Genomic DNA, 28000 nt, shown 5'->3' with positions numbered 1-28000 from the left:
CGAGGAGGTGCTTGATGATGGCTTGGTTGTGTTCCCAGAGGTTGCTGAAGGTCCCCCAGCGTGAGTGGCCGTCAGGCACGGGGTTGGCTTTGATCCAGCCGCCACAGGCATAGGTGAAGAAGTCCTGGCAGGGGTCCACCGTAGGGTCCATGGAGCTCAAGATGGAGCTGGTCACCGAGATGCAGGCGTCACTTAGGCACACCGAGGGGGTTCCTGGCAGGGGTCAAGGACAAGAGGCCAGTGAAGGGAAGGCAGGGAAGAGGCTATGGCAATATAGCGCAGGTGGCCTGGGGCTCTGGGGTGCCATGCCCCACCCCAGCCCTGACCAAACAGATTTGGAACTGGACAGTCACTAGACCACTACGGAGGAAAGATTTCAGGAGATTTACGATCTCCTGATGTGTAAAATTAGACTTCTGTCTAGCTGCCTAAAATCCTTTCTATGGCTTTAAAAATTACCCTGAACCAAGGTACTTCTTTTAATCAGTCCTTCCTTCCACAAATATTCATTGATTTTTTTATTATTCCCTGATGTTCAACAAATTTGTTTGCTCATTCATGCATTCATTTATTCAACAAAATAATTACTGAGTATCTTCCAGGTTCTTTGCAGAATGTGTGTCTGTGTGTGTGTGTGTGTGTGTGTGTGGTATGTGTGGTGTGTGGTGTGTGTGTGGTGTGTGTGTGTGGCATGTGTGTGTGTGGTGTGTGTGCATGGTGTGTGTGTGTGTGGTGTGTGTGTGGTATGTGTGGTGTGTGTGTGTGGTATGTGTGTGTGGTGTGTGTGTGGTATGTGTGGTGTGTGTGTGGTGTGTGTGTGGTGTGTGTGTATGGTGTGTGTGTGTGGTGTGTGTGTGTGGTATGTGTGGTGTGTGTGTGTGTGGTGTGTGTGGTGTGTGTGTGGTGTGTGTGTGGTGTGTGTGTATGGTGTGTGTGTCGTGTGTGGTATGTGTGGTGTGTGTGTGTATGGTGTGTGTGTGTGTGTGGTATGTGTGGTGTGTGTGTGGTATGTGTGGCGTGTGTGTGTGGTGTGTGTGTGGTGTGTGTGTGGTGTATGTGTGGTGTGTGTGTATGGTGTGTGTGTGTGTGTGTGGTGTGTGTGTGGTATGTGTGGTGTGTGTATGTGTGGTGTGTGTGTGTGGTGTGTGTGTATGTGTGGTGTGTGTGTGTAGTATGTGTGTGTGTGTGTGTGGTATGTGTGGTGTGTGTGTGTGTGTGGTGTGTGTGTGTGGTGTGTGTGTATGTGTGGTGTGTGTGTGTGGTGTGTGTGTGTGGTGTGTGTGTATTTGTGGTGTGTGTGTGGTATGTGTGGTGTGTGTGTGGTGTGTGTGTGGTGTGTGTGTGTCGTGTGTGTGTATGGGGTGTGTGTGTGTGTGTGTGTGTGTGTGTGTGTGTGTGTGTGGTGGGGATATAAAAGGCATAGTCCTTTCCTCCAAGAGTTAATAATTTAGTTGGGGATACACACATTATACAAGAAAAGTAAAAAGACAACAGTAGGAGAAATGTCTGTCATTTATTCTACCAACATAGACCGAGGATACTTAGTCCATGCCAAATGGGTGATGCAGACAATACGGTGCCAGGACTCAGGAAGAAAGAAAGAGTCTTAGGAATAGAAGGAACTATGAAACATCATTCCCACTGAGTACAAGGCAGCAGAGTTATCTCATTGGATCTTCAAAAAATAAAAGTGAAACAACCTAAGAGATCACTTTAAGGCCATCTTTACATACAAGGAAACTGGGGCACAGAGAGACTAAGTACCCTGCTCAGTGGCCACTGGGGTTTGAACCCCAGCCTCTCTCTGCTATGCCTGCTATGGGCCTGGAAGGGAGCCCTCCCGGTGATGACTGGCCCAGGAGGCAGGGCAGCCCCATCTGTCAGGTGCTGCCATGAGGAGGGATGGGAGCTGGCGCAGGTGGGCAGCGTGGAGGGCTGCCAAATCCTCCAAGTGCCCCCAACACACAGTGCACAGAGGAACCAGCTTCCTTTGAGCCGGTTCTCACAGGACATGGGGCAGAGGCAAGAGGAGGGGGCTGGACTCCCGAGGCGAGGTTGGTTGGTGGGCTCAAGCAAAGCAAGCAAACGGTGGGCAGCCTTAGCCGTGGCCCAGCCCCAGGTGACGAGATGAAGCTGACTGCAGGAGATGGAGGCTTGTGGCTAAGCACACAGGCCCAGCCGCACCGCCCATTGACCCAAGCTGACTGGCAACAAGAGGGACCGTTTCCTGATACGGGGGCGACACCCCCGTTGGAGGATGAGGACGCCAAGGCTCTGAGCAAGTGAACGGAGCAAGGTCGCTCTGTGGTGTGGGAGCGCCCAGGCTGACCCCACTCCAGGCTGCTTCGGCAATGCCAAGGCTGAGGTTTTCCCACTTTCCCTCACCACCCCTTGGCCAGTCGTGCCAGGGGCTGCTGCAGCCCTTCTGGCGCTTTCAGTTCCCCACTGCACAGGGAGGAAGGCAGCAGGGCAGGCGTCAGGGGCTGTTTCTTAGACCTGGGTTCAAATCCCAGCTTTCTGCTTCTGGCCTCGCGCAAGTGGCCTCGTCTCTCTGAGGGTCGGTTTCTCCATCTGGAGATGAGGAAGGACGGTAGAACCAGTTTCACGGTGATGATGATCTCATGGCTGGGCGGGGGGCTCAGCTCCCTGGAGTCTTAGGGTCCAGTGTTCCCAGGCCAATCCTCAGAGAGCAGAAGAGAATGCATGGGCTGGCAGGGTGGTCTTCCTCTCACTCGGAGACACAATGCCAGCTGGGGCTGGGCAGCCTGTGTGCTTATTAACATCTGATGACAAACCCAAAGTCCTGAAGGCTGACAAAGGGCTCAGAACAGTCGCACAACAGCACAAAAATCAGGGCGACTCTATGTCGAGGTAATTACTTGTTTTGAGATGACCGTACAACAATGAAAGATTATTGAGCCCTTAGGCATGAAAATAGAGAAAGGAAATGGTAGGGGACACGGCACCATTTAAAATATCTCTAAATGAGAACTTTGAGTCGCATGCCCCACTTCCCGACTAAGGGAACCTACCAGAATCTTTATGGGGGCAGGGGATGGGGGGAAAGAATTTCTGTGTAGTTTGAAAAAGCCTATTCACTATTATGATATAACTTCATATCTGGAAAAGGAAAAGAATACCTATTGTTTTTATACAACAAACTGCAGGAAGTAAAGCTTGACAAATACTTGGCTGGTGGGAAAACCCAGAAGCCAGCTGTTAAGAGGGTGATTCTCAGGGAGCAAGACACATCAGAGTGTGTGTGTGTGTGTGTGTGTGTGTGTGTGTGTGTGTGTGTGTGTGTGTGTGTGTGTGTGTGTGTGTGTGTGTGTGTGTGTGTGTGTGTGTGTGTGTGTGTGTGTGTGTGTGTGTGTGTGTGTGTAGGGGGACTTGGTTTTAAACCAAAATAAGAAGCCAGCCCCCAGGAATCAGTCTGAGAGGCTTGAGTTCTCCACTAAGCACCTAATCTGCTAGGCACACTGCAAGGTACCCAGGTGGTACTTAAGCAACAGTCACTTGATTATTTAACTATTACTGGTTTGTAGATGCTTTACCAACTATCCTTGGCCTACCAGGTGCTTAATGTACATGTGATTAATTAATACACGGTTTCCAGGCCCCCTAATCTCCTGTCAACACGTTCAAAACTCAGCTCAGGCTCCCTCTGCTCAGGGAAAACTTCCCAGACCCTCATCCTTCTCTGTGCCCCTTGGCTGCCTGGGTGTCCGCTATCTGAGCACAGACCATGCTATGTCATGGCCGTCTCCTTGTCTACATCCCCCACTAGAATGTGAGCCTGAGGGTAGAGCCAGCATCTTACTTGCATTTATAGTTCCTTTGCCCAGCATTGAACTTGGCACCTAGCAGCTATCCAATACATGGGTTTTTTTGTTTTGTTTTGTTTTTTGCAGTACGCGGGCCTCTCACTGTTGTGGCCTCTTCCACTGCGGAGCACAGGCTCCGGATGCACAGGCTCAGCAGCCATGGCTCACGGGCCCAGCTGCTCCGCGGCATGTGGGATCTTCCCGGATCGGGGCACGAACCCATGTCCCCTGCATCCACAGGCGGACTCCCAACCACTGCACCACTAGGGAAGCCCCCCAGTACATGTTTGTTGAATGAATGAATGGCTGAGTGCATAAAAGAGCTTTGTCCAGGCCTTGGTCACCACCGGTGGATGCAGAAGATGTTTCTTCCCTTTAGGACGTGAATGATCTGTCGAGCAGGTCCCAGATCCAGCTCACAGACTCGTCCGGATGGTGCCTGGCCTCGACACTAAGTAAGACACTTCAGAGTATTTTCCAGAGAATTTATCGTTTGTTTTGCTGTCACTGCTTGCAAAGCATCTGTAAGTTTCTGGAAAGGATGGTGCAGCAGGAAGGTGGATAAATATGTATTCAAGTGCCCAGACATAACTTAAAGGTGAGTCTTTCAGAATCACCAGAATTTGCGTTGACTGATGTTTGCACAGATGTGGCTGATGCCAGCCAGCACCTGCTGCTGGGTAATGAGGTTATTGTCAATATCTGGGGAGGCCTCTGCTTTCCCAGGCCCAGGCAGCTGATGAAGACACATGAATTGGCTCAAAGGTCACCGGATCCCCGGCCCAGCTCCACCCTGGGGGAAGAATTCCCCTCACCCAGGTCCAGCCTGGGGAAAACCCTTCTGCAGCCCCGAGGTGGAAGGGACAGACAGAAGCAGGATTCCTCCCTGCGGGCCCCACCTGGCAATGAAAGAAGTGTTTGGGGCCCAACCACTAGAAGCCAGGCCTTGGGGGCTCCCTTCTGGTTTCTGATGGAGAAACAGCCTGGGAACTCCTAGGGGCAATCTCAGGGCAATACTGCCTGCTGGAGTCTAGCCTGCTCCCCATTCACAGGGCCAAGAGCTGGGCAGACGAGGCTGGCTAGGGCCTATACTTCCAGGCAGGGTGTTCTGAACTAAACCTGATTTAGCATGAAGCAAGATGGCGGCTGCAGCAGGACTTCCCTGGTGGTCCAGTGGTTAAGGCTCCGTGCTTCCAATGCAGTGGGCGCGTGTTCGATCCCTCGTAGGGGAACTAAGATCCCACATGCCTTGTGGTGTGGCAAAAAAAAAAAAAGAAAGGCTGTTCCCACTTAATCCTCCTTCTTGCTCTTCGTTCATTCAATTGTTTACTTATTCATTTTGCAAAGTATTTGCACATCTATGGCATGCAGGCACTATGCTAAGCACATATGGCTAAGAAATCATTAATTAATTAATCAGATATGCATTAATCACCTGCTGTGCTAGGCGCATTTGGTAAAAATCTACAAATCATTAAATAGTCAGTTAAACAATTAAGCGATTATTTCTTAGGTACCACTTAGGCACCTGACATAGATTAAGTTCTCATTAAATGTTTGTGGAAGGAAGAATGAATGAATGAATGAGTGCTTGATCCAGGAGCGATGTAAGGATGACTCAGATGAAGTCTTGCCCTCCCTCCAGGCCCCCAAATTCCTTCCTCATTCCAGTGCAGCATGGCCACCCACACAGGCCAGGAAATTCACAGTGGAGAAGGCTCAACAAAACCTGCAGTTGACGTTCCCCAATCCTGTGAAGGTTCACGATGGCTCTGATGGGATGAGTACCACGTGACCAAGTTGATGGGGTTAAACTCTTGGCAGAGGCCCAGAGGCTACTCAACCAGGTGGCCTACTGTCATGAGAAAGCTGGATCTTGGGGCCCAGGGGAGAGATCCTGGAACTGACTGAACTCCCATCCTTATTTTTAACTTGGATCTGCCCTTTCCAGGTCCATAAGAGTTCATGGATCATTGATTCTGTGTAAGACACTTGCTACATACACTCAGCCAGACACAGGGAACCAGTCTCGGGTCGCGGACAGTGGGATTGAAGTGGGGTCTGATCATATACAAGGCAGGACAGAGAAATGAGATGACAGAGGTACACAAAGGTCCCTGGCTCACAGAAGGACAGATTTTCTGGGAGTACTAACCCACGCTGGAGTGCACCACGAATTACAAAGCCTGAGCTCTGGGGTCCGCCAGCCCATGGTTGAACTCCAGCTGCCCCACTCCCTCTCGCACTAGCCACGTGATCTTGGGCAAGTTACTTAGTGCCACTGCCTCAGTTTCCTTGTGCGGAAAACAGGGCCAGAAGCAACCACACCTCACAGGGCTGCTGTGAGGAGGCAATGAGATTACATCCGTAAAGGAGAGGGCTGGTATTTGGTACATGGAAAGTATTCAGCAAACGGAAGCCATTATTGCTATTTTGTTGGAACTAAGGATGGAGGACAGGGCCAGCCCGTGTGTTGTGACGAACCAGCCCACATCCTAACAATAATAGTACCTGGAGCTAAGGCTAGAGAAGGCCTATTGGGCACCAGGTATGTGATAGACATCATCTCGAATCCTCAGAGACAACCCCAAACTGAGCACTATTTTCTCCATTTAAAGTAGAGAAGACAGAGGCTCTGAGAGATCGAGTGACTTGTCCAAGGTCACATGGACAATAAGTTGCCCGGCCAGGATTTGAACTCATGTCCTTCTGACCCCAAAACCTTAACATCACCCATCTGCCCAGCTCCCAGGTCTTGGTCTGTTGCAGCAACCCCAGCCTCCAGACCCAGCTCTCTCCTTGGCCTCAGAGGCCAGTCCTGGCTTGAGCAGGGAAGCCCCCTTCTACAAGTGGACACAGCCTGGGGCGGGAGTGAGTGAAGCCCATCATGCAACACGGGTGCACCTACTTGTCCGGTACTGGATGCCTAGCGCTGCCAAGCAGGCCACCATTCCTGCCGCCAGAAGTGCTACCAGCATCACCAGCCGCTTCTCCAGCTGGGTCCGTGCGGCCCAGCACCTCCGGCCACTCCGGGGGCTTCGGAAGTTCACCTGTAGGGAAGGAGACAGGCGGGGCGAGGAGAACGTGAGCCCAGGGCCCCCAGTACCCAGGAGGAGGGGGCTCCACGGCAGAACCCAGCCCTGGGGAGACACCAGGGCTGCCTGATGTCCCCTCCTGCCTCAGGGGTGGTCTGGTTCCCATGGAATCGGTCCTAATCCAGGAAAGGAACCAGCACCCTGCTCGGCAGCTCAGATTCGCTGCTAAACATCCGAGTTAAGCAGTCAACCCAGCTGGGCTTGTGTTTTTTGTGTCACCTGATACGGGTAGAAGAAAAAAAAAAAGATCAGCTTTTCCCTGTTTCTCCAGTAAGGAGTTCAAAAAAAACCCAGGATGTTTGGACTCGCAGGCATCCAGCAGACATCCAGCTGGGCTCTCTCCAGAGCCCCAGCTTCAACAGGCCGGGGGTGACACAACCCCCATGATAACACAACCACAGTGCATACTTCCCGGGGCACAGACAGCCTTAGCGGTCGAAACCGTCATCATCCCACGAGGGCTGTGTTCTTAGTTTCTTTTTACAAATGAGGAAACCGAAGTCCGGAGAGGTGAGACCCTTGCCTCTCATCACACAGCTAAATGGGTAGAGCTCGGATTTGAGCCCAAGTGTATTGATTCTAGAGCCCGCCTGTGGGTCAGAGATTAGAGTCTTGGGAGATGTCAGGGGAGATGCAATGGAGAAATTGCTCCATTGGAGCAGGTCCTCAAAGGGAGGAAAAAATGTCCTCAGCCTAACAGCAGCTAAACAGGAAAGGAGGCACAATGGGAGGAAGTGGAGGGCGTGACAGGGCCTTCCAGGCTGAGGAGGAACCCACCAGTCTATAGCACTCAGAGTCCTCGGCCCGGCCCTCAGACCCAAGGCCAGCTGGGGGCTCCCCTCTGTACTACGAGGCGCTTCCTGCAAAAGCCAGGGCCGCGGGACAGGAAGGGTCCCCTGAAGGTGGGGTTCAGTTTAGTGACATTGTGGCCAACAGTCGAGCACCAACTCAGGGCCACGTTGGAAAGACCGAGGGGGAAGATAGACTCCCTTGCTTTCAGCTGCTCACTGCCCAGCAGAGAGGCAGATAAAGAAACAGACTGGGGTGGGCAGAGGTTCAGTCTGGGAAGGCTTCCTAGAGGTGGGGATGCCTGGGCTGGGTCTTAAAGAATAACTAGAAGCTGGCCAGGTGAATGGGGAGGGGAAGGGAAAAGGGGGGCCTGGATCCTAAGGAGTGCTGTAAGCCAGGTGAAAGACTGGGGACTTCCTCCTGAGGGCTGGAGTGATACGATTAGATTTACCCTTTGGAAAAGCCAAGGTGGAAGGAGCAAGGCTTGGAGGGGAGCAGGCATGCAGGCAGGGAGACCCACAGCCTGCCAGGAGGTGAAGGGGGTGATGTCAGGGGAGATGAGGAGACCCAGCCTCTGACCTGCGAGTGCCCCCCAACAGCTGAGGGGATGGCGGCCCCTAGGAGCAGGTCACAGCCTTCAGGGAGCCTCACACTGGCGCCTGGGGAATCTGAGGCTGGTCACCTTAGGGAAGGGCATTGAACAGCCTCACGGTCATCACTGGCTATTTTGTGAACAGAAAATGACTGGGGGGGCTTCCCTGGTGGCGCAGTGGTTGAGAGTCCGCCTGCCGATGCAGGGGACGCGGGTTCGTGCCCCGGTCCGGGAGGATCCCACACACGGCGGAGCGGCTGGGCCCGTGAGCCATGGCCGCTGAGCCTGCGTGTCCGGAGCCTGTGCTCCGCAACGGAGAGGCCATAGTAGTGAGAGGCCCGCGTACCGCAAAAAAAAAAGAAAAGAAAGAAAATGACTGGGGGTTACTGCTCTAGAGAAAGAGGAAGACAAGAACTTTTTGTGGAAAAAAAAAAAGGTGGGTCCTACAACCGAGAAAAGGAACTTGAGGCTTGGTGACAATGCTGTGGAGGTCCGGGAGGCTCGGACACAGAAGCAGCTGTGTCAGGCGGGGGTCAGGGCAGGTCGCCTCCTGGAATCCCATAAGAACCTTTTTAAAAGCGTGAGACATGCAGATTCTGACCACGCTACTGGTGCAGACACAGCCTGGGACGAGTTGACATGCTCACAGCAATCGACGTCTATAAAGTGCTTTTTCAGAGGCATCAATTCTCTCACGCAGTTTACCCTGGGCACCGGCATCTCAGAGGGCCCCCAAAGGACTTGCCCTGTCTGGGGATGCTGACATTTACTTTTCCTGGGCCCCTGAGCTGGTCTCACCTTCTGCCTCCCACTCTGGGCCTCTCAGTGCCCCCATTACCAAGGCTCAGCTCGTGGGGGGAGAGGGGTGAAAAGCTAAGAGATGGAGCGATCTTGGTGTAACAGGTATCCCGTCCCCTCGGAGGCCAAGGATCACAGCCGTCAGGGCTGGGGAAGCAGAAAACCCTCTCTTATGTGGACAGAGCAATACCGAGGTGCAGGGAAGCTGAGGAGGTGAAAGGGAGAGAAAGAAGAAATAAAAGGGAGAGGATGAAAGACAAAGGGAGGGAAGGAAAAAAAGAGTAATCATGGCAGGGATTGTTTGAGGGCTTTCTGTGCTTCTGGCATCACGTTCATTCTATTTTGTCGCTAGATGATGCTATTCTATCTTCACAACATCCCTAAGAGTAGGTATGAGTACTAGCTCCAGAAGAAACACAGGAAGTGGGGCGAGGAGACAGCGTGAGAAAACCCACGTCCCTCCCGAACCCACGGCCTCAGCCGAGTGGCCACGCTGCCCCCAGGAGCCGCGAGCCGAGCTGAGCCTCATTGTTTAACGTCAAACAAACAGATGGTGTTCGCTGCAAAACTTAAACAGAATTAAGTCAGAATTAAATTAAAAATTCCTATTTCTAGGCAGAAATGGCAAACGGAATTTGAAAATAGGGTTTTTAGCCTCTGTGCTGTTCTCTGCTCGACTTGAACGACCAGGTTGACGGGCCTCGTGGTTTCTGCACAAGCCTCACGTCTGAGGGCAGAAATCCAGAGGCATCCTCCCGTGGCAGGAGAAGTCACCGGGAGACTGCGCCGGGATCAAGGGGCCTCTCCAGGAGAGCCTGTCCAACTCCTGGGTGCAACGGACGGGGCCGGGGCTGTGGGTCTGAGCTGCCGTCTGGCTCCGTGCTGTCTCCTCCCTGAGCCCCTCTTGTCCCCACCTTGCCTCCTTCAGAGCCGGCCTTTTGGAAATGAGGGCGTGCTGATCATGAGAGAAGGGTCTGCAGGGACGTGGAGGGTCGGGAGGTTAGTGACGGGCAGCCCTCTTGGTCTCTGGAGAGGTAACAGGGAAGGGGCATCAGCTAAGGCGCAGAGCTGACGTCTGGAAGATGGGGTAAGGATGACCGTGAACGCTCAGCTCACTGGCAGGCTTAACATCCTAGCGACTGTCGTGTGAGGCAGAGAGAGAATGAAACAGAGAGGAAAGGATGCGCCGGCAAGACAGGTGGAGAGGGAGACCGAGAAGGAAACAGAGCTGGAGAATGAGAAAGAGGGAGGAACTGTCTAGCTGTCCAGCCCAGGAGTTCCCAGGGTTTCCAGAGCCAAGGGAACAAAGCCCTGATGAGGGACAGATATTCGGTTACAGAAGTGAGGGCCTGGTGCGGCAAGGTTCTGCAAGAACGAGTTCTGCAGGCGAGGATGGGACACCACGCCCGGGGCCCAGGAGACAAGCCAGCAGAAGGCGCGGGGAGCCTGGTTTTCAGAGGAAACAGGGGCTCCAGAGGGAAGGCAGAGTCTTTTCCTGAGTCACCGCCTGGCCCCCCAGCGACCTGGCTGAGTGGAGCAGCGCACAGGAGTCAGTCTGGCCAAAGGATTGGCAGGGAGCGCACCCGCTGCAGCCCGAAGGCCAGACCACTCCGTGGGGGCTGGCAAGGAGGTCTGGCTGCCTGCCTTGAAGTCAGCCTTTCGGAGCAGACAGACCAGGACAGCCTGGCCCTGCGTGATATCCTGCCTCCGTCAGGGTGTCAGGTTGGGGAAGTTTCTTCTAGCACAGTTTCTATACGGTGAGCTTCTGGCTGAGGCCACTGGGGCCAGGCCAGAGGGAAACTAGAATGCCCTCCTGTCCTCCCCATTTCCCTCCTGAGCCCTACCTGCCCCTCTGCCCCTGTGCCTGACTCTCTTCCAATGACTGAGAACAGCTTATAGTATAGTACCTGTTGGGAGGGAGGGGACTCCTCATATATAAACAGGATCAAAGTCTAGTATTTAAAAGAAGCACTTTCCAGCTCTCTTTGCTTCCCAGAGAAACACCCAGCTGCTGATGACACGACGGCACTGGAGAAAGGGCACCAATCCGAGAAGTCAAAGGTCACCCTTGACTTTTTCAAGATCCCTCATGCGTCCCTGGGCGGCCTCTGGACCTCAGTCACCTATTTTTAAAATGAGGAAGTTGGATGAGGTGCCAGGTCTGACCAGCTCAGATCCCAGAACAACTCGAAGGCCAGAAGCATAAAGATCTAACAGGCAGGTAGAGCTGAAAGGGTCTCCTGGTAAGCAAAGAGGTCTCTGTAAAGCACTCAGTGGGACTGTCTCTGAAATCATCTGCTAAAGACAGCTCTGTGCATGGCGGGGGGCAGGGGTAGAAAAATGAGAAAACCACCACTAAGAATTCAATATCTCAACTTTCCTTTTTCTTGAAAAAATTGATTTTTAGGATTAACTGGATGAGTTTCAAAGGTTTTGGTAAACAGTTGGGGCCCTCTGCTCCCCAGTTTAGGCTGCAAGTGTATCTTTAGCTATTTCTCTTTGGGCCACTGGGGTGTGGGGAGACCAGGCAGCCAGTTTGAGCAGAGCAGAGGCAAAGGTATTATATTTAGGGCATCCCTGAGATACCATGCCTGGTGAGTTTTGATAATGATCCCGGTAACAACCAAATGCATTTTCTGTTGCATTATACATGGTGCTTTCACTTATATTGTCTCATTTCAATCTTTGCAACACCTCTGAGAGGTGGATTAATATTAACCCCATCTTGCCAAAAAAAGCGGTTTAAGTGAGTAGTTTTCAGGTCTCAGAGCCCACGAGAGGCGAAGCTGGGGCTCCGTGTTAGAGATGGGGCTTTCAATTCTGTACTCAGTCCACAGTGACTAATTTTAGTTGACTGTAATTAACTTGTACCTCAAATATGAGATCAAGGGAAAGAAAAATCCTTTCTTTCAGGTGAGGTACAGGTAGAAATTTGCTCCAGCTAAATACAGCACTTTGTCAGCATGTTCAGGCAAAAAGGTGGCAAGTTTGGCTGAAAGATGCAAGTTTTCATTTACTAGTGTTGGTATCGATGACTTTGAAGTTCCGAGAACCAATGGGCTTCCAAACCTTAAAAAATCAAGCAGCTGATTTTTATAGCTGCCCGTCAAGAGAGGGAGATTTGGGGGGACTGGGTCCATTTTAAAAAGCCTAAAATTGAGGGAGCAGTTGCGTTTCTAGCAATCACTCACAGGAAATTATTCGAAAGTCTAGAAAATGGTCACCCACAGTGTTAGAGATATTGGGCCTACTGTCCAATTGTAGCAGATTGAGTAAATATACTTTTATACATTGGTACCGTAAAGTATTATGATTTTTATTGGTAGCATGTTTTGGAAGTATTTTTTTATTGTATTTTATTTTTTTGGTCCCACCACATGGCTTGCAGGATGTTAGTTCCCCAACCAGGGATCAAACTTGGGCACTCGGCAGTGAAAGCACCGAGTCCTAACCACTGGACCGCCGGGGAATTCCCTGGAAGTACTTTTAAAATTGAGGTACAGTTGATGTTTTCGAAGTTTTTAACAACATAGAAAAATGCTTATGAAGTGGCACTAAATGAAAAAAGCAGGACAAAATACTGTGTACTTAGAGTGAGCTCAACTATATTCTAAAATATATATAAGCAAATGTGAAAAACTAGAAGCGGTTATCTCTGAGTGGTGGGGTTACCGTTTCTTTGTAAATCTTTTTTTATACTTGACTCTTTTTTTTTTTCCCCACAAATGAGCATGCAAAGTTTTTATACTGGAAAAAAAATCCCTATGATTAAAAACATAAAATTAATAGAAAACTCTGCTTTGTAAGATGAGATAAATAGGTTCTTGACTCTTAGAAGAACGATTGTTAGCTAGTTCATGTTTGCTTTAGGGAAGTCGGGGAGTCTCAAGGAAAGCCAGGCTGGGTACCCACAGAAATGCCTCCAAATCCTTGGGGCAAGCTTTTTGGCTTTTCCTGTAGTAAAAATGGGCGATTTACCCAGTTTGGCAGTTTGGTGTACTGCCAACCAGTGGCAGTTTGCACTCCAACCACATGATAGCTGTGTGACCACAGGAATGTCCCCAACCTCTCTGAGAGTCAGCTTTGTCATGTGTAGCATAGCCACAGGGGCCCTTACCTCATGACCAGAAGAAAAAACAAGAATCCTAGCAGGCCCAGAAATATGTATTACATCCATTTTCTCTAACTCCATTTTAAAGATGAGGGAATTGCGCCTTAAAGAGATTAAGCTGCTCACCCAAGATCACAAGTGGTGTCAAATTCAAAGGTGGGCCCCCGGCTTCAGAGACTGGGCTGCCTCCACTCTGCCAGGCAGCCTCAGGCGGATGAATGTACTTTGTGACCTGAAAAAAGGCTATACCCACGTGGGCTGCTGTTGTGATGATGACAACACAGCATATTATTTTGTTGTGAATTCCAAAATGCTTCTGTGCTGATATATTTAGAACCTTCTGTGAAAGATGAGACTGAAAAAGATTGCTGATTAGACTCTGTTTTGATTTGGGAAGGGAAAAGTGCTGCCACAGGAATCTAATTTCCTGCTGGATTTAGCCTCTTAAGAAGGGTCTACGGGGAAGAGGGTCTAGACAGACTGGGTTTGATTTCTCACTCCCAGATTTCTAGCTCTGTGACCTAAGGCAAATTGTCTCCCCTTCTGGAGCCTCAGTTTCCTCATCTGTAAGTGGGAACAGTAATCCCTATAGCTCATGGGGGTGGTCCTGAAATTAAGTGGGATGATGTAGGTAAAGGTGCTCTATTCCAGTGGGCAGACCACTTGGGATCATGAGTTTGGATCTCCCTGGGCCTATTTAACCAGTCTGGAGGAGGGACTCAATCAACACTGTTTCCCTTTACTAATATTATTATCCCAGCTTCTAAGAGCCTGAGTAGGGCTGGGCCTGGCAGCCTAAGTTTCCACACACCCTAAGTTTGCCCTTCAGAGGAGTTGTGATTTGTTGTCAGTTCACTGGGCAGCCCCAATACTCTCCTCAATGCCCCCCTTGGTCAACCTGGCAGAAGTCCTCCTGGACTGCTCCAGCCTCTCTTTAAGCCAGTTTTTCGGAAGTCAGGTCACAGGGCCCCCCTTGGGCATCCTTCATATTCCAACTCGCTCCCATCCACCTGCCTGAGTCCAAACCCAACCAGGGCTGAGGTCCTGGTCAGGACTGTCCCAACTCAGCCCCACAGGGGAAGAAGAGCAAAAGAAGTGACACTCACTGGTCTGCTACCAGGCAGGGAGGCAGTGGGCATATTGGAATCCCATAGGGGCAGACCCTGGGTGGGGGAGGAATTGGGCTTCCTGAGGAGGCTGAAAGGGGCAGGGAAAGGGGGAGCAGAGGATGGGCTCCAACCCTCAGCAAACTCAGGGACTGGGAGGAAAGAGGAAGAATGGGGTAATGCCCACCAGACAGGGTGACCAACCACCCCAGCTGGCCGAGGACTGATGGGATTCCAGGGCTTTCCATGCTACAACTGGGACAGTTTTAGACTCTGCCAGTAACGGGCTGTGTGACCCTGGGCAGGTCTCTCAGTACTCAGGGACGGCCTCTTCTGTGAAAAGAGAACTGGACCAGCTCACCTCTACAGGATGCTTCAACTCTGCCACCTGGCCTGTAGCCCCAGTAGCAGGTGGTCGTCAGGAGGGTTTGGGGAGGTGCAGGGCTGGGGAGGGGAGGCCGGTGGGGGGAGTCCAGAGCCTCAGGGGCACTCCTAATCCAGAAAGACTTTTTCGACAAGGAGCCCAGAGCTGCCGGTCTGGCACTGGCCCCCTGCCTCCCGACTGGCAGGATTGGGGCGGGGGCGGCAACAGCGCGACTGCCTGGTGGGCCTGGGCTGGGGGCTCACAGAGGGCCCGGGTTCCTACCTGCAGGTGGTTTGGGTACACGTCACCCTCGGAGAGCGAGTCCACCAGGTCCTCCTCGTCCAGCGTAGCCCGCTTGTAGGTTGACATCTGCAAGGCCAAGTGCAGCACGGACTCTCTTAGCGCCTCCATGGCTCTCACGCCCGAATGGGGAAGCGGCCACCCGCCGCCTCCGCTGCCGCGCCCCGCCCCGGCCGGGACACCGAGACCGGCCCACGGACCGGCCCGCGGCGGGGGAGGGGGGTTCCCGCCTCCCTCCGCCACCCCCTTCCCCGCTTATGCAACACCGCGCCTTACCCCCAGCGCCGACAGCGCGGCTGCCACCGGCCACGGCGGCCACAGGCTCCGCATGGTGCCCCCCGCGACGCCCGGATCCTCGCCGCCGCCGCCGCCGCCGCCGCCGCCGCCGCGCGCCCTCGGGTCTGGCCCGGGCGGGCCCGTATGTGAGGCTGGGCCGGGCTTCGCACCACCTTCGCGGGCGGGGCCTGATCGGCGCGGCTCCGGTTCCCTCCCTGGCCGCGCGGGGGAGACCACCCCAGGGCCGGAGTCCCCGGGGAGATGGAGGCTGCTCCCTTTCCCAGAGATGGGGTGGAGGGGCCTTACCCCAGCAGGCAGGAAGGGGGCTCGCAGCAGCCCCTCCTTCGAAGAAACATTAAATTCCCCTTCAAATAAACCTCTATGGCAGATACCAAAAGTCAGGTATTAGGAAAGTGCCCCTAATTTGGCCTACAACAGTCAAGAAAGAGGTTCCTCACCACTGTCCCTTAGGGGCCCCAAGAGCGGTCTTGCCCATTGGAGCTAGAAAGATTAGGGGGGAAAAAAGAGGTGGTATAAAAAAAGGCATGTGTCTCCCCTCTCATTTCCGCCATCCTCTATCTAGCTCAGGGGTCTTTAAGTCAGAGTTCATGATGATCTCAGAAAATTCCAGAGAACTCTCCTGACCTAGAATGAAAAATGTTACGTGTGTGCGCTTGGGTGGCTGGAGGGGAATCCCATGCTTGTCTCCAGGCTCACAGGTGTGACCTTACCCTCAAAACATTAACAGCTTGGGGCCTAGTTGAAAATCAGGAAGGTGACCCTTCCCTCAGATGTGGGGTGCTCAGGCACTCTCCCTCCCACCCGAGACCCCAGACAACCCTACCCAGCAGTTTCCCAAAGGACCCTCCGTATCCAGTGAGACCTGGGATCCCCCGCATTTATACATTTTTTTCAGTTTTCCAAAGTGCGCCTCTGTTCATTCCCATATTTCACTCTCACAGTCACACGTGTGTGAAGGAACAGGCACAGAGGGCTGAGGTGACATCCAGGGTCACAGACACAGTAACAGCTCCTGAGGTCTCCTGGCTTCGCCTTCTGCCTTCTTATAGCCCTCTCTGCAGCCGGAGCGAGCCTTTAACAGGAAATTCTGATCTTGTTACCCTTGCTTCAAACTCTGCAGTGACAGTCCCTTTACCAGTCCCCCATGGCCCCTGCTCACCCTGACCCTCATCTTGTGCTGCTCCCACCTCACTCACTCAGGCCCCAAATTCTCTGGCCCTTCCTCTGTTCCTCAGATTCTTCAAGTTTCTCCTTCCCTCAAGACCTTTATAGCGCTGTTGCCTCTATCTGGAACATTCTTTCCTCATCTCTACTCCTCCCACGGCCGGCTCCTGCTTCAGATGTCAGTTTAAATGTCGCCTCCTCAAATATCCCAACCATCCCAAGTAGACACCCAAATTCTCGATCACGGCACCCCATTTTCCCCTTCATAGTATTTACTGCACTCTGTTATTTATTTATTTATGTTGGTTTTTAGGTCCATCTCCTTCCCCCTCCCCAGAATTGTGAGTTTTATCAGGGCTGGGACCTTGTCTGGCACAGAGAATCCCCATCACCTGGCATACCACAGGTGCTCAATAAACTTAAAATGAATGGTAGAACAATTAGAGGGGAAGTGAAAATTACTCTGGGGAAGTGCCTTTGAATCCCTGTGCATCTAATTTTGCACTGCCCAAAGACAAAGGAAACATGTCTAAGCACCCTGGGAGAGGCAGGGTGCGTGGGAAGAATTTGAATTCTGGGGTCTTCTGCTCCACTCCCACTGGGTGCAGGACTTCCCATTACCCACCCGAGAGAGAGAAAGGGCTCCCAGGCTGCTTCATTTCATGCTGGGCTACAACTGGGCTTTTTCTGAAATCAGGACTCTCAGCTACGCTAAGCCACAGGTGTTACCTGCCCCAGGAAAAGACCCTTGAAAAAGAAATTCAAGTCACCAAACATCTCTACTGCCTGGCACAGCAGCTACTATTCCCTAGGCTCCTAGGGGTATGAGGTGTTTGTCAGTTCTACATCCGTCATCTCATTTAAGCTCTTGGCTCTGAAGCAGGTATTCCTGGCCCCTTTTACAGAACCTGAAACTGAGGCTCGGGGAAGTAACTTGCCCAGGGGTAGTGAAGCAACGGCTCCTCCTTCCATCTCAGCTCAGAGGTCAGCCCTTCCGGAAAGCTCTCCTGACCGTTCTTCTCTGATCCCAAGCAGCATCTGGCCTCCTGTTCTGTATCCTCCGCCTCCCCAAGCCCCCCATCCCATGCTTCCTTCTGCTGAAAGCGCACAGCACCTTAAGTAGGAGAACCTTGAAGGCAGGGGTTGGGTCTCGTCAGGCCTTACATCCCCAAAGGCCTAGTCGGGGGCTGGAGCCTCCACAGGCATCTGAGCGAAGGTGAGAAGCGGAGGAGGAGGCTGGCAGCCCATCCCAGGGGCCGAGGCCAGCCTGTCCGTGGAGGGGTGACGAGGGAAGCTCACATACCTCCCGAGCAGAAATCCAGAAATCCGCGGAGATGAAGAGCTGTTTATTTTTCAGCACACAAAAGATGAGGGGCCCTTCCTGAAATGCTGCCGGCCCGGGGCTGGGGAGTGAAACCGAACCCACCTCAGACGTGGGAATGGCTTAGCTGGCTCTGCCCCATGGGGAGCACAGTGGGCCCCAGTCAGCAAGTGACATTCCAACGACAGGGCAGCCCTATCTCTTACCTGCCAGGTTCTGGGCGGGGCCTTCCACACAATGTCTTGCTGGATCCCCACACCCACCAAGAGCCCCAACCTCAGCAGGTATCACTTCCCTTTTAGAAGGGGGAGGGGACTAGGCAGGGAGAGGGGCTGGGCAGACCAGACACCTAGAATGAGCCACTGGGCCCAATGTATCTCTCCCGACCCCGTGAAGCCCTGTGAGGTGGCGATCACCACCTCCACTTTACAGAGGAGAAGACTGAGGACTGGGGAGGTGGCGGCACACACCGTCCCCCGCCCCTACTGCCCCCCACCCCTGCCCCAAGTCACCTGGCTAGAGAGTGAGATGCCGGGATGTGACCTCACCACGCTGCCTCCAGAGAACCCCAGGCACTCAGCTAGTGAGGGGCAGCGCTGGGCCTGAAACCTGGGTCCTGGCCCCCTGGTCCCGTGCTCTTTGTGGAGGGGGAGCTGCTTCTTCAGGTGGGACCTCGTGGAGTCCAGAGGCGCTGAGTGGCAGGGCAGCCAGCGCCGTTCTCCCTAATTCCCTCATTTGCGGTTGTGGGGATGCCCGCAGCCAGGGAGCTTCAGGGAAGGGGAAGAACCTCTGCTGCTCTGGGGAGAGTCTCTGCCTTGATCTGCTCGCTCCTCTCCCAGCTCCGCTGAGCCCCTGGATGTGAAATGTGGGCCTGGTGTTCGCGTGAGAAGGGCTTGGCGGAGACCAAGAATGGAGGAGTGGGAACCATGGTCCCCAGTCCTCCCGCTACACAGAGAAGGTGAGGAAAGCCCAGCTCTGGAAACCCCACCCTGTGCAAATCAAAGGCCTGGGGTGAACAGAAATGAGAAGTATTATAAATGCTCGTGTGTTTCTGACGACAAAGGCCTCTGGCCCCGGGGCAGGGCACTGGGTGTGATCCCACCGGGGATTTGCCCCGACTATGTTAGTCACTCAGATGGCTCTTGGGGTTGGTTTGCTCAAGGGCGGGGCTATCTTCCAAGAAATCTAGGAGCCCGTCAGAGGCAGCTGTAAGTGAAATTCAGAGGCTTGCGACTCCGTGGCCACATCCTCTGAGCCATTTTCACATTCTGTTTCTAAGTTTCAGCTCCTTAGGGATGCTGCCCTTTGTGGCCAAAGGCCCCATCAGTTCTTGCCTCTCGTGCCAGTAATTAGTTGAGATCTGTTGAATCTTTACATGTCATCTAATACACACTCAGGTTATATGTTAGTTAAATACTTACACTTAACAAGCACAATGATAGAGTGAGTAATAGCTCTAGTTCCAAACCTCAGTTCAGATCCCCACTATGCCACTTCCCAGCTGCGTGAGCCCGGGCAAGTGACTCAGGCTCTCTGTGCCTCAGCTGTCTCATCTGTAAAACGGGGATGAAAATAATAGCACCTCCCTCGTAGGACTGTTGTGATACTTAAATGGTTAATATAAAGTGCTTACAACAGTGCTGGGCACACAGCATGTGCCCACCAAGTGTTACCTGTTGTTATTTGTACCATCAATTCTTATCAAACACGAGGCTCAAAAGCCTGCAATAGATCCCCACCACCTAAAGAACAAAACCCAAACTCCTTAGCTTGGCATTCAAGGCCGCCTGGCAATTGGCCCAAACCTACCTCTCCAGACTCAACCTTTCCACGTACCTCTCAGGTGTGTGGCCGTCACCCTGACCCCTGATCTATTCCTCACTCAAAAGGAGTTTTCTGAGACCTTGATGTTTGTCAGGCCCTGTGCGGCAAGCTGAGGGGGCAGCCCTGAGCAGGACTTGGTCCCTACCCTCAAGGGACCTGTTTCCCAAGACTGTGCCCCCTCCACCCCAACTACTGCTCTCCATGACTGGCTTACCTCCTCCTCCATGAAGTCCCCCGCCTCAGTCAGAGGGAATTATGCCCTTCCCTCTGGTGTACCCCCGGCATAGCACCTGCATTTTGTTCAGGCCTTTCTGTCTCGCTGTCTTTATCCCAGGGATGGACCTCGGGGGGATGGGCAGCAATCATTTTATTTCCCTCCATCCCTGGTGTCCAGCACAGAACCTGGTATATAGATAACTGGTTAATTTGTAGCCAAGATTTTCACCAAGGCAAAGGCATCTGTGAGTTCAGCAAAGAAGAAACAGTGGAGTTTAGTTACTTGATGACCATGTAAAATTCAAATAGGACAACTGTGGGCAAGGGGCATATAGTAAAAATATAGTCATCACTCCTGAAGATGACACCATGTAACATCTATTACGACCATTACATTATCTGTGACATTGCTCAGTGTCTTTTGCATGAGAAATTTCCATGTGATTAATTTCTTTTTAAATTTACCACCAAGTTCTTGGAGGAGTGAACTGCTTCTTAGCTCTTTGATTACAGGAATCACAGGAATTGGCTGAGGAAGCTCACAGCCAGATCAGAAGCTCACCTATGGGCACTTTTCTGGTCCTTATGTTCAGCTTTGTCCTTGTCCACATTTTCCACTCTATTTTCTCTGCTCCTGATTTTTCATTTCTATTGCATATCATTATATTGGATGTGTTTCAGTTATAACCCATCAGGAATCCTCTGTGGAATAAAGTGAATTAGAAAAAACCTGTATCAGGAACATACCTTCCCTACTCTACTCTCCTGGGAATGCAACTTCAAAATATTTATTCAACAGTGGGAGTGAGGCAATAAAGACAGACCTGGGCCCAACTCCAGGTTCCCTGGCTCATGTGACCATGTCATTTCCCTTCTAAGGCCTCAGTTTCCTCATTTATGAAAAGGTTCAGTGTAAAGATTAAATGAGCTGAAACAAATTGCCTGGCATAGAGTGTCCCACTCCCAAGTGACCTGGCACCTGGGGGACACACTACAGCACCCACCTCATAAATTGCTTTTCTTTATTTTCCTTCGTCACCTTTCCCATTTGCTTCCGCTCTCATCCAGGTTTTCTGATCTTGGCCTTAGTTCAGCTGACATTTGGAGAGAATTTAGCTCTGTTGCTGTACTCCAGGCAAAACCAACTGACTTCCTGGGTGTTGAGGCTAACGTCAGCAATAAGTCTAATTACCAAAAGATAGTATGTACTCTTGATACGATGTGATAAGAATGGTACTTTACCTCTGTGGCTTTCCTCCCCAAAGCACATTACCCCAGTCTAACCCTAAGAAAATATCAGACAAATCCCAATTGAGGGACAACCTATAGAATATCTGCTGAGGACTCCTCAAAACTGTCAAGGTCATCAAAACGAGAAAAGTCTGAGAAACGGCCACAGGCAAGAGGAGCTTAAGGAGACATGACAGCTAAATGTAATGGGGTATCCTCAGTGGGATACTAGAACAGAAAAAGGACATTAGGCAGAAACTTAAAGAAAAGTGAATCAAGTATAGACTTTAGTTAGTAATAATGTATCAATGTCAGTTCATTAATTGTGACAAATGTACCATATATTAATAATAGGGGAACTGGGTGTGGGGCGTAAAGGAACTCTCTGTTCTATCTTCCCAATAATGCTATAAATCTAAAACTATTCCAAAATAAAACATTTGTTAAAAAAAATAACTGGCTGCCCCCTAAAACAGAAAACAAAGTTGTCGGCACTGACACAAGCCCAGCACTGCCCAGTTCTCAAGGTTCTTTTATACCCTCATCTTATTTGTGTCTCATGATCAGTCACCCTGTGAAATAAGCCCAGGGATCCCCATTTTACAGATGAGGAGACTGAGGCCAGAGAAAGGAAGCAGCTTGCCTGTTAGTGGCAGACCTGAGACTCAAACCCAGATCTTCCTGACCCTCTCAGGGCCTCTTCCTCTTTTTCAGGTTGACCTCTTCTGGAGACTGTAGGCTGCCCATTCGGGATGTGGGAAATAGGGAGGGATATAACGGCGGGGGTGGGGGGCTGGGAAGGGAGATTCCACTTTGTGCCAGATGGAGCTGGAGGCCTGAGCATGGAAAGCAGGAAGGTGGGCAGGAGCTAGGGTGCAGTTAGGAGAGGTTTGTTAGGAGTTAAGGGAGGCCTAAAGGTGAGAAAGACTGGAAGGCCAAGGGCACAGAGCATACATGGGAGGTCAAGGCTGCTAACCACCTCCTCCTGGGAGGCAGCAACCCTGCCGGCCAATGAGTCGATCACCCTAGTCTGGACCAGAGTCCCAGGCTGGGCTCCCCTTAACGTGCCGGCAGTGGGAGACTTGCCTACACATGCCGGGAACTGAAAAACATTCACCTACTTGGCCTGGTGTTGACTCACCTGCCTGGGGGCCCCGGAGGCACTGAGAGCCTTACCTAGTGCTGCCGATGGACCGTGACTCACCTGCCTGGGGGCCCCGGAGGCACTGAGAGCCTTACCTAGTGCTGCCGATGGACCGTGCCTCAGCGCCTGCCGAGGAGGCCCGCCCACACCCAAGCCCCAAACCTGGCTAGCAACCTCTTCCTTCTTCCCCGCGTAGGCCCTCCGACCACACCACCGACCGTTCAGGCCCCCTGCAAGGCTCCTACCATGCCTCTCTCCACCCCACCGTCCTGATGGTCTCCATCTGTCACCTCTGCCCCTCTGTCCAGGCCCACTTGGCTCTGCCCCGCCTCTGCCTGGAAGCCTTCCCTGATTAGACCCCCAGTCCGCCATCTCCCAGCTGGCTCCAGCAGAACCTTCTAAACTAATTGATACGATCCAGTCACTCTCCTTCTCACGCAGGCTTCCTGGAACTGGCAGAAGAAAGCATGAGCCTTGGCTGGGCTTCCAGCACTGCCCCCCCACCCACCCCAGGCCCTGATCGGCTCCTGGTGCCTCTCCAGCCTCTCTCACCCTCCCTCGCATGCTCGAACCTCAGTAAAACATGGTCAGCCCCCTAAACACACCATGCTTCCTCTTCCAGGCCTTTGCATGTCCACCGGCCTCTGCCTGGCCTTTGCTCTCCTCCCTCCCCTGGCTAACCCCTCAGCTCCCAGGCATCTTCCTACAGGCAGCCTTCTTGGACTTTACTGTGACCCTTGCTCTATGCTACCCAAAGGCAGCTACACAGCCTTCTAGCATCTCATCCCACCAGAGTGACCAGCAGCCAAGTGCAGCTGTGTGACCTTGACAAAGCTTCCTGCGCTTTGGTTTCCTCATTTATCAAATGATTATGGCATCCACTCCATAGGGTCTTTATACATATTCAACAAGATGCATAAAGTCCTCAGTCCAGTGCCTCACAGAGAAGCAGTGCTCAGTAGATGTTAGTGTGTGTGGCGGTGGGTTCAGAAAGGGCTGGCTCTTCAGGTCACACTGAAGATGATGGAAGATGGGAAGAGGAGGAACTGGGAGGACCTATGACACGCCAGGCACCGCGCCTGGTCTCCTTGACTCTTCCCGGTTACATAGCGTAAAACTACTGTAATACAAGGAAGGTCTAAAACTTCCCTAAAGTCGCACTTCTGGTAACTAACAAAGCCTGGGCTGGAGCCCAGGTGTATCTATTCCCAAAACTTGTGGTTTTGCCATTATGACAAATACGATGTCAGCCCCAACCTGCTCCATCCCTACCACTTCAGGCACCACCTCTTGGCCGGGTTAAAGGGGCTGGGTTGTCCACTCTTACAGCCAAGCACCAAGTTCAAGGCAGACCAGGAACATGCAGCGGGCACTAAGCTGTGCAGGATGACCAGGCTGGGTAAGTCCCAGGCCGGGAAGACCAAGCATGCCCAAGCATTTGTCGATATAATCACATAAAACTTCGGACAAAGCTAATCTGTCTCCCTTAGTGATATTTATAATGGTGATGACTGAGCTGCCCAGTAATTAGGCGCAGCCAGGAAGCAGTTCATGGAACTGGTTATAATTAGTATTTGTGTTACACAGGTGGGATGCTGACGACGGGGATGAGGGGGAGGAAGCAGGCGGGGCAGGAAGCCTTGGGGACTCCTTGGATCCCTAAACAGAGGTGGCCAGGGCCCTCGCACTTTGTGGCAGGCCCTGTGCCAACCGACTCCTGTGGATAATCCTGTGTATCTTTCATGATAACTCCATGATGTGGGCCCCATTATCCCTTTTCTAGGGCGAGGGAACAGGTTCAGAGAGGTCCTTTCACTTGTGCAAAGTCACACAGCCAGTGAAGAACAGAGCCAGGGTCCATACAGGCCTGCCCATCTTCCTCTCCAGCCCAGTGATGTCCTAGACATAAGGAAGTAATCAGGACTTGGGCTGGGAGGCAGGAGATCTGTATTCTGGACTGAGTTCCAACACTGCCTTACCCTGGGCCTCAGCTAGTGACTTCCCCTCTGCAGGACAAAAAGAGAAAGTGTGCCTGTCAGGCTGGGAGTGGCTGAGAGTGTGAACTTGGGAGCTAGGCTCCTGGGATTCTAAGCTCTGGGCAAGCCACTTAACCAACTAAGCCTCAGTGTCCTCATCTGTAAAATGGAGACCAGTATTGTCCTCATAGGGTTGTGAGGGTTAAGTTAAAAAACTCACAACAATGCCTGAATATTATCATCATTTATGGGAAAGGCACATGCTTTGGAGTCAGTTTTTCCATCTGTAAAATGGGGAGGTAGTTACTGGATTCAAACAGTGGTTTGAAAGCATATGCTTTTTAACCCCATAGAGCCCTCTATTTATTATTTTTAGTTAACACATCCAGTTTTTATTTTGTTTTAATTTTATTTATTTTTGAAGTATAACTGACCTAAACACTATGTTAGTTCCAGGTGTACAATATAGTGATTTGATATTTCTATACATTACAAAAGGATCACCACAGTAAGTCCAGCTAGCATCAGTCACCATACAAAATTATTTCAATATTATTGACTATATTCCTCATGTTGTACATTTCATTCCTGTGACTCTTTTATTTTGCCACTAGAAGTCTGTACCTCTTAATCTCCCTCACTTATTTCACTCATCCCCCTACTTGCCTTCCCTCAGTCAACCACCTGTTCACTCTCTGCATCTACGACTCTGTTTCTGTTTTGTTACATTTGTTCATTTGTTTTTTTAGATTACACATGTAAGTAAAATCACACTGAATTTGTCTTTCTCTGTCTGACTTATTTTACTTAGCATAATACCCTCTAGATCTATCCATGTTGTTGCAAATGGCAAGATTTCATTCTTTTATATGGCTTAGTAGTATTCCATTTTATATACACACACGCACGCACGCACACGCACACGCACACACACACACCACATCTTCTTTTTTTTTTTTTTTTTTGCGGTACGTGGGCCTCTCACTGTTGTGGCCTCTCCCATTGCGGAGCACAGGCTCCGGATGCACAGGCTCAGCGGCCATGGCTCATGGGCCCAGCCGCTCCGCGGCATGTGGGATCTTCCCGGACCGGGGCACGAACCCGTGTCCCCTGCATCGGCAGGCGGACTCTCAACCACTGCGCCACCAGGGAAGCCCCCACATCTTCTTTATCCATTCAACTATCAATGGGCACTTAGGTTGCTTCCATATCTTGACTATTTTAAATAATGCTGCAATGAGCGCTAGAGTGCATATATCTTTTCAAATTAGTGTTTTTGTTTTCTTCAGAAAAATACCCAGAAGTGGAATTGCTGGATAATATGGTAGTTCTATTTTTGAATTTTTGAGGAACCTTCGTATTATTTTCCATAGTGGCTATACCAATTTATATTCCTACTAATGGTGCATGAAGGTTCTCTTTTCTTCACATCCTTGCCAACACTTGTTCTTTGTTTTGATTACTGTAGCTTTGTATTATAGTTTGAAATCAGGGAGCATGATATCTTTAGTTTTGTGCTTTTTCAAGATTGTTTTGGCTATCTGGGGGTCTTTTTTGTTTCCATACAAATTTTAGAATTATTTGTTCCGGTTCTGTGAAAAATGTCATTGGTATTTTGATATGGATTTCATTGAACCTGTATATTGCCTTGAGCAGTATGGTCATTTTAACAACAGTAACTCTTCCAATCCATAAGCATGGTATATCTTTACATTTTTTGTGTGTCTTCTTCAATTTATTTCATCAGTGTCTTACAGTTTTTAGTGTGTAGGTCTTTTACCTCCCTGGTTAAACTTATTCCTAGGTATTTTACTCTTTTGGATGCAATTGTAAACAGGACTGTCTTCTTAATTTCTTTTTCTGATAAATCATTGTTAGTGCATATAAACACAATAATTTATTGAATATTAATTTTGTATCATGCAACTTTACTAAATTCATTTATTAGTTCTAATAGTTTTTTATAAGATCTTTAGGACTTTCTATATATGGTGTCATGTCATCTGCAAACAGTGACAGCTTTACTTCTTCTTTTCCAGTTTGGATTCCTTTTATTTCTTTTTCTTGCCTGATTTCTGCAGCTAGGACTCCCAATACTATGTTGAATAAAGGTGGTGAGAGTGGGCATCCTGTCTTGTTCCTGATCTTAGAGGAAATGCTTTCAGCTTTTCAACATTGAGTATGATGTTAGCTGTGGGCTTGTCATATATGGCTTTTATTATGTTGAGATATGTTCCCTCTACACCCACTTCATTGAGAGTTTTTATCATAAATGGATGTTGAATTTTGTCAAAAGCTTTTTCTGCATCTATTGAGATTATCATATGATTTTTATTCTTCAATTTGTTAATTCGATGTATCACATTGATTGATTTGCAAATATTGAACCATCCTTGCATCCCTGGGATAAATCCCACTTGATCATTGTGTATGATCCTTTTGATGTATTGTTGAATTTGGTTTGCTAATACTTTGCTGAGGATCTTTGCTTCTATGTTCATCAGTGATATTGGTCTATAATTTTTTTCTTTTCTTTCTTTCCTTCCTCCCTTCCTCCCCCCCACTCCCTCCCTCCCTCCCTCCCTTCCTTTGTGCGGTGTCTTTGTCTGCTTTTGGTAACAAGGTGATACTTGCCTCTAAAGTGAGTTTGGAAGCATTCCTTCCTCTTCAAGGGTTTTTGGAATAGTTTGAGAAGAATAAGTGTTCACTCTTCTTAAAATGTTTTGTAGAATTCACCTGTGAAGCCATCTGGTCCTGGAGTTTTGTTTGTTGGGAGGTTTTTTTTTTTTTAATTATTACTACTGATTCAATTTCATTACTGGTAATTGGTCTTCATATTTTCTATTTCTTCCTGATTCAGTCTTCAGAGATTGTAGGAATCTATTCATTTCTTCTAGGTTGTCCACCTTATTGACAAATAGTTGTTCATAGTAATCTCTTAAGATCCTTTCATTTCTGTGCTGTTGGTTGTAACTTTTCCTCTTTCATTCCCGACTTTATGTATGTGGGCTCTCTTCTCTTTTGGGGGGATGAGTCTGGCTAAATGTTTATCAGTTTCATTTATGTTTTCAAAACCATCTTGTATTCATTGATCTTTTCTATTGTTCTTTAGTCTCTCTTTATTTCTGCTCTGATCTTTGTGATTTATCTCCTTCTATTAACTTTGGGTCCTGTTTGTCTTTTTTCTAGTTCCCTTAGGTGTAAGGTTAGGTTAAGATTTTTCCTTGTTTCCTGATGTAGGCTTGTATCACTATAAACTTCTCTCTTAGAACTGCTTTTGCTGCATCCCATAGATTTTGCATCATTGTGTTTCCATTTTAATTTGTCTCCATGTATTTTTTAATTTCTTTTTTGATTTCTTCAGTGACTCATTTGTTGTTTAGTAGCATATTGTTTACCTCCATTGTTTGTGTTTTTTGCAGTTTTTTTTCCTTGTAATTGATTTCTAGTCTCATAGCATTGTGATCAGAAAAGATGCTTGATATGATTTCAGTGTTTCTAAATTTATTGAGACTGGGGGCTTCCCTGGTGGCGCGGTGGTTGAGAGTCCACCTGCCGATGCAGGGGACACGGGTTCGTGGCCTGGTCCAGGGAGATCCCACATGCTGCGGAGCGGCTAGGCCCATGAGCCATGGCCGCTGAGCCTGTGTGTCTGGAGCCTGTGCTCCACAACGGGAGAGGCCACAACAGTGAGAGGCCCGCGTACCGCAAAAAAAAAAAATTTATTGAGACTGGTTTTGTGGCCTAGTATGTGATCTGTTCTAGAGAATGTTCCATAAGCACTTGAAAGAAATGTATACTCTGCTGCTTTTGCATAGAATGTTCTATATACATATATCTATTAAGTCC

At 50.3% G+C, this 28000-nt stretch overlaps 1 protein-coding gene across 2 annotated transcripts in view; it reads right to left on the bottom strand.

The window, feature by feature from the left end:
• Positions 1-28000, bottom strand: part of ECE1 (endothelin converting enzyme 1) — a 114536-nt gene that overhangs the window by 41234 nt on the left and 45302 nt on the right. The window contains exons 1-4 of one of the 2 annotated variants that reach the window (XM_082680636.1): positions 15256-15383; positions 14962-15048; positions 6733-6874; positions 1-213 (exon numbers count right to left, since the gene is read on the bottom strand). In XM_082680636.1, coding sequence (XP_082536762.1) covers positions 1-213; positions 6733-6874; positions 14962-15048; positions 15256-15309 — 496 coding nt within the window. In that variant the 5' untranslated portion in view covers positions 15310-15383. Of the gene's footprint in view, positions 214-6732; positions 6875-14961; positions 15049-15255; positions 15384-28000 lie in introns of those variants that run through there. The other variant, XM_082680637.1, reaches the window with a different exon arrangement.

The sequence above is a fragment of the Grampus griseus genome, assembly GCF_964374135.1.
Source record: "Grampus griseus genome assembly, chromosome: 1".
In the NCBI taxonomy this organism is placed as follows: domain Eukaryota; kingdom Metazoa; phylum Chordata; class Mammalia; order Artiodactyla; family Delphinidae; genus Grampus; species Grampus griseus.
The sequence above is the reverse complement of the archived record's forward strand: the minus strand, read 5'-3'. Positions and strand labels throughout refer to the sequence as shown.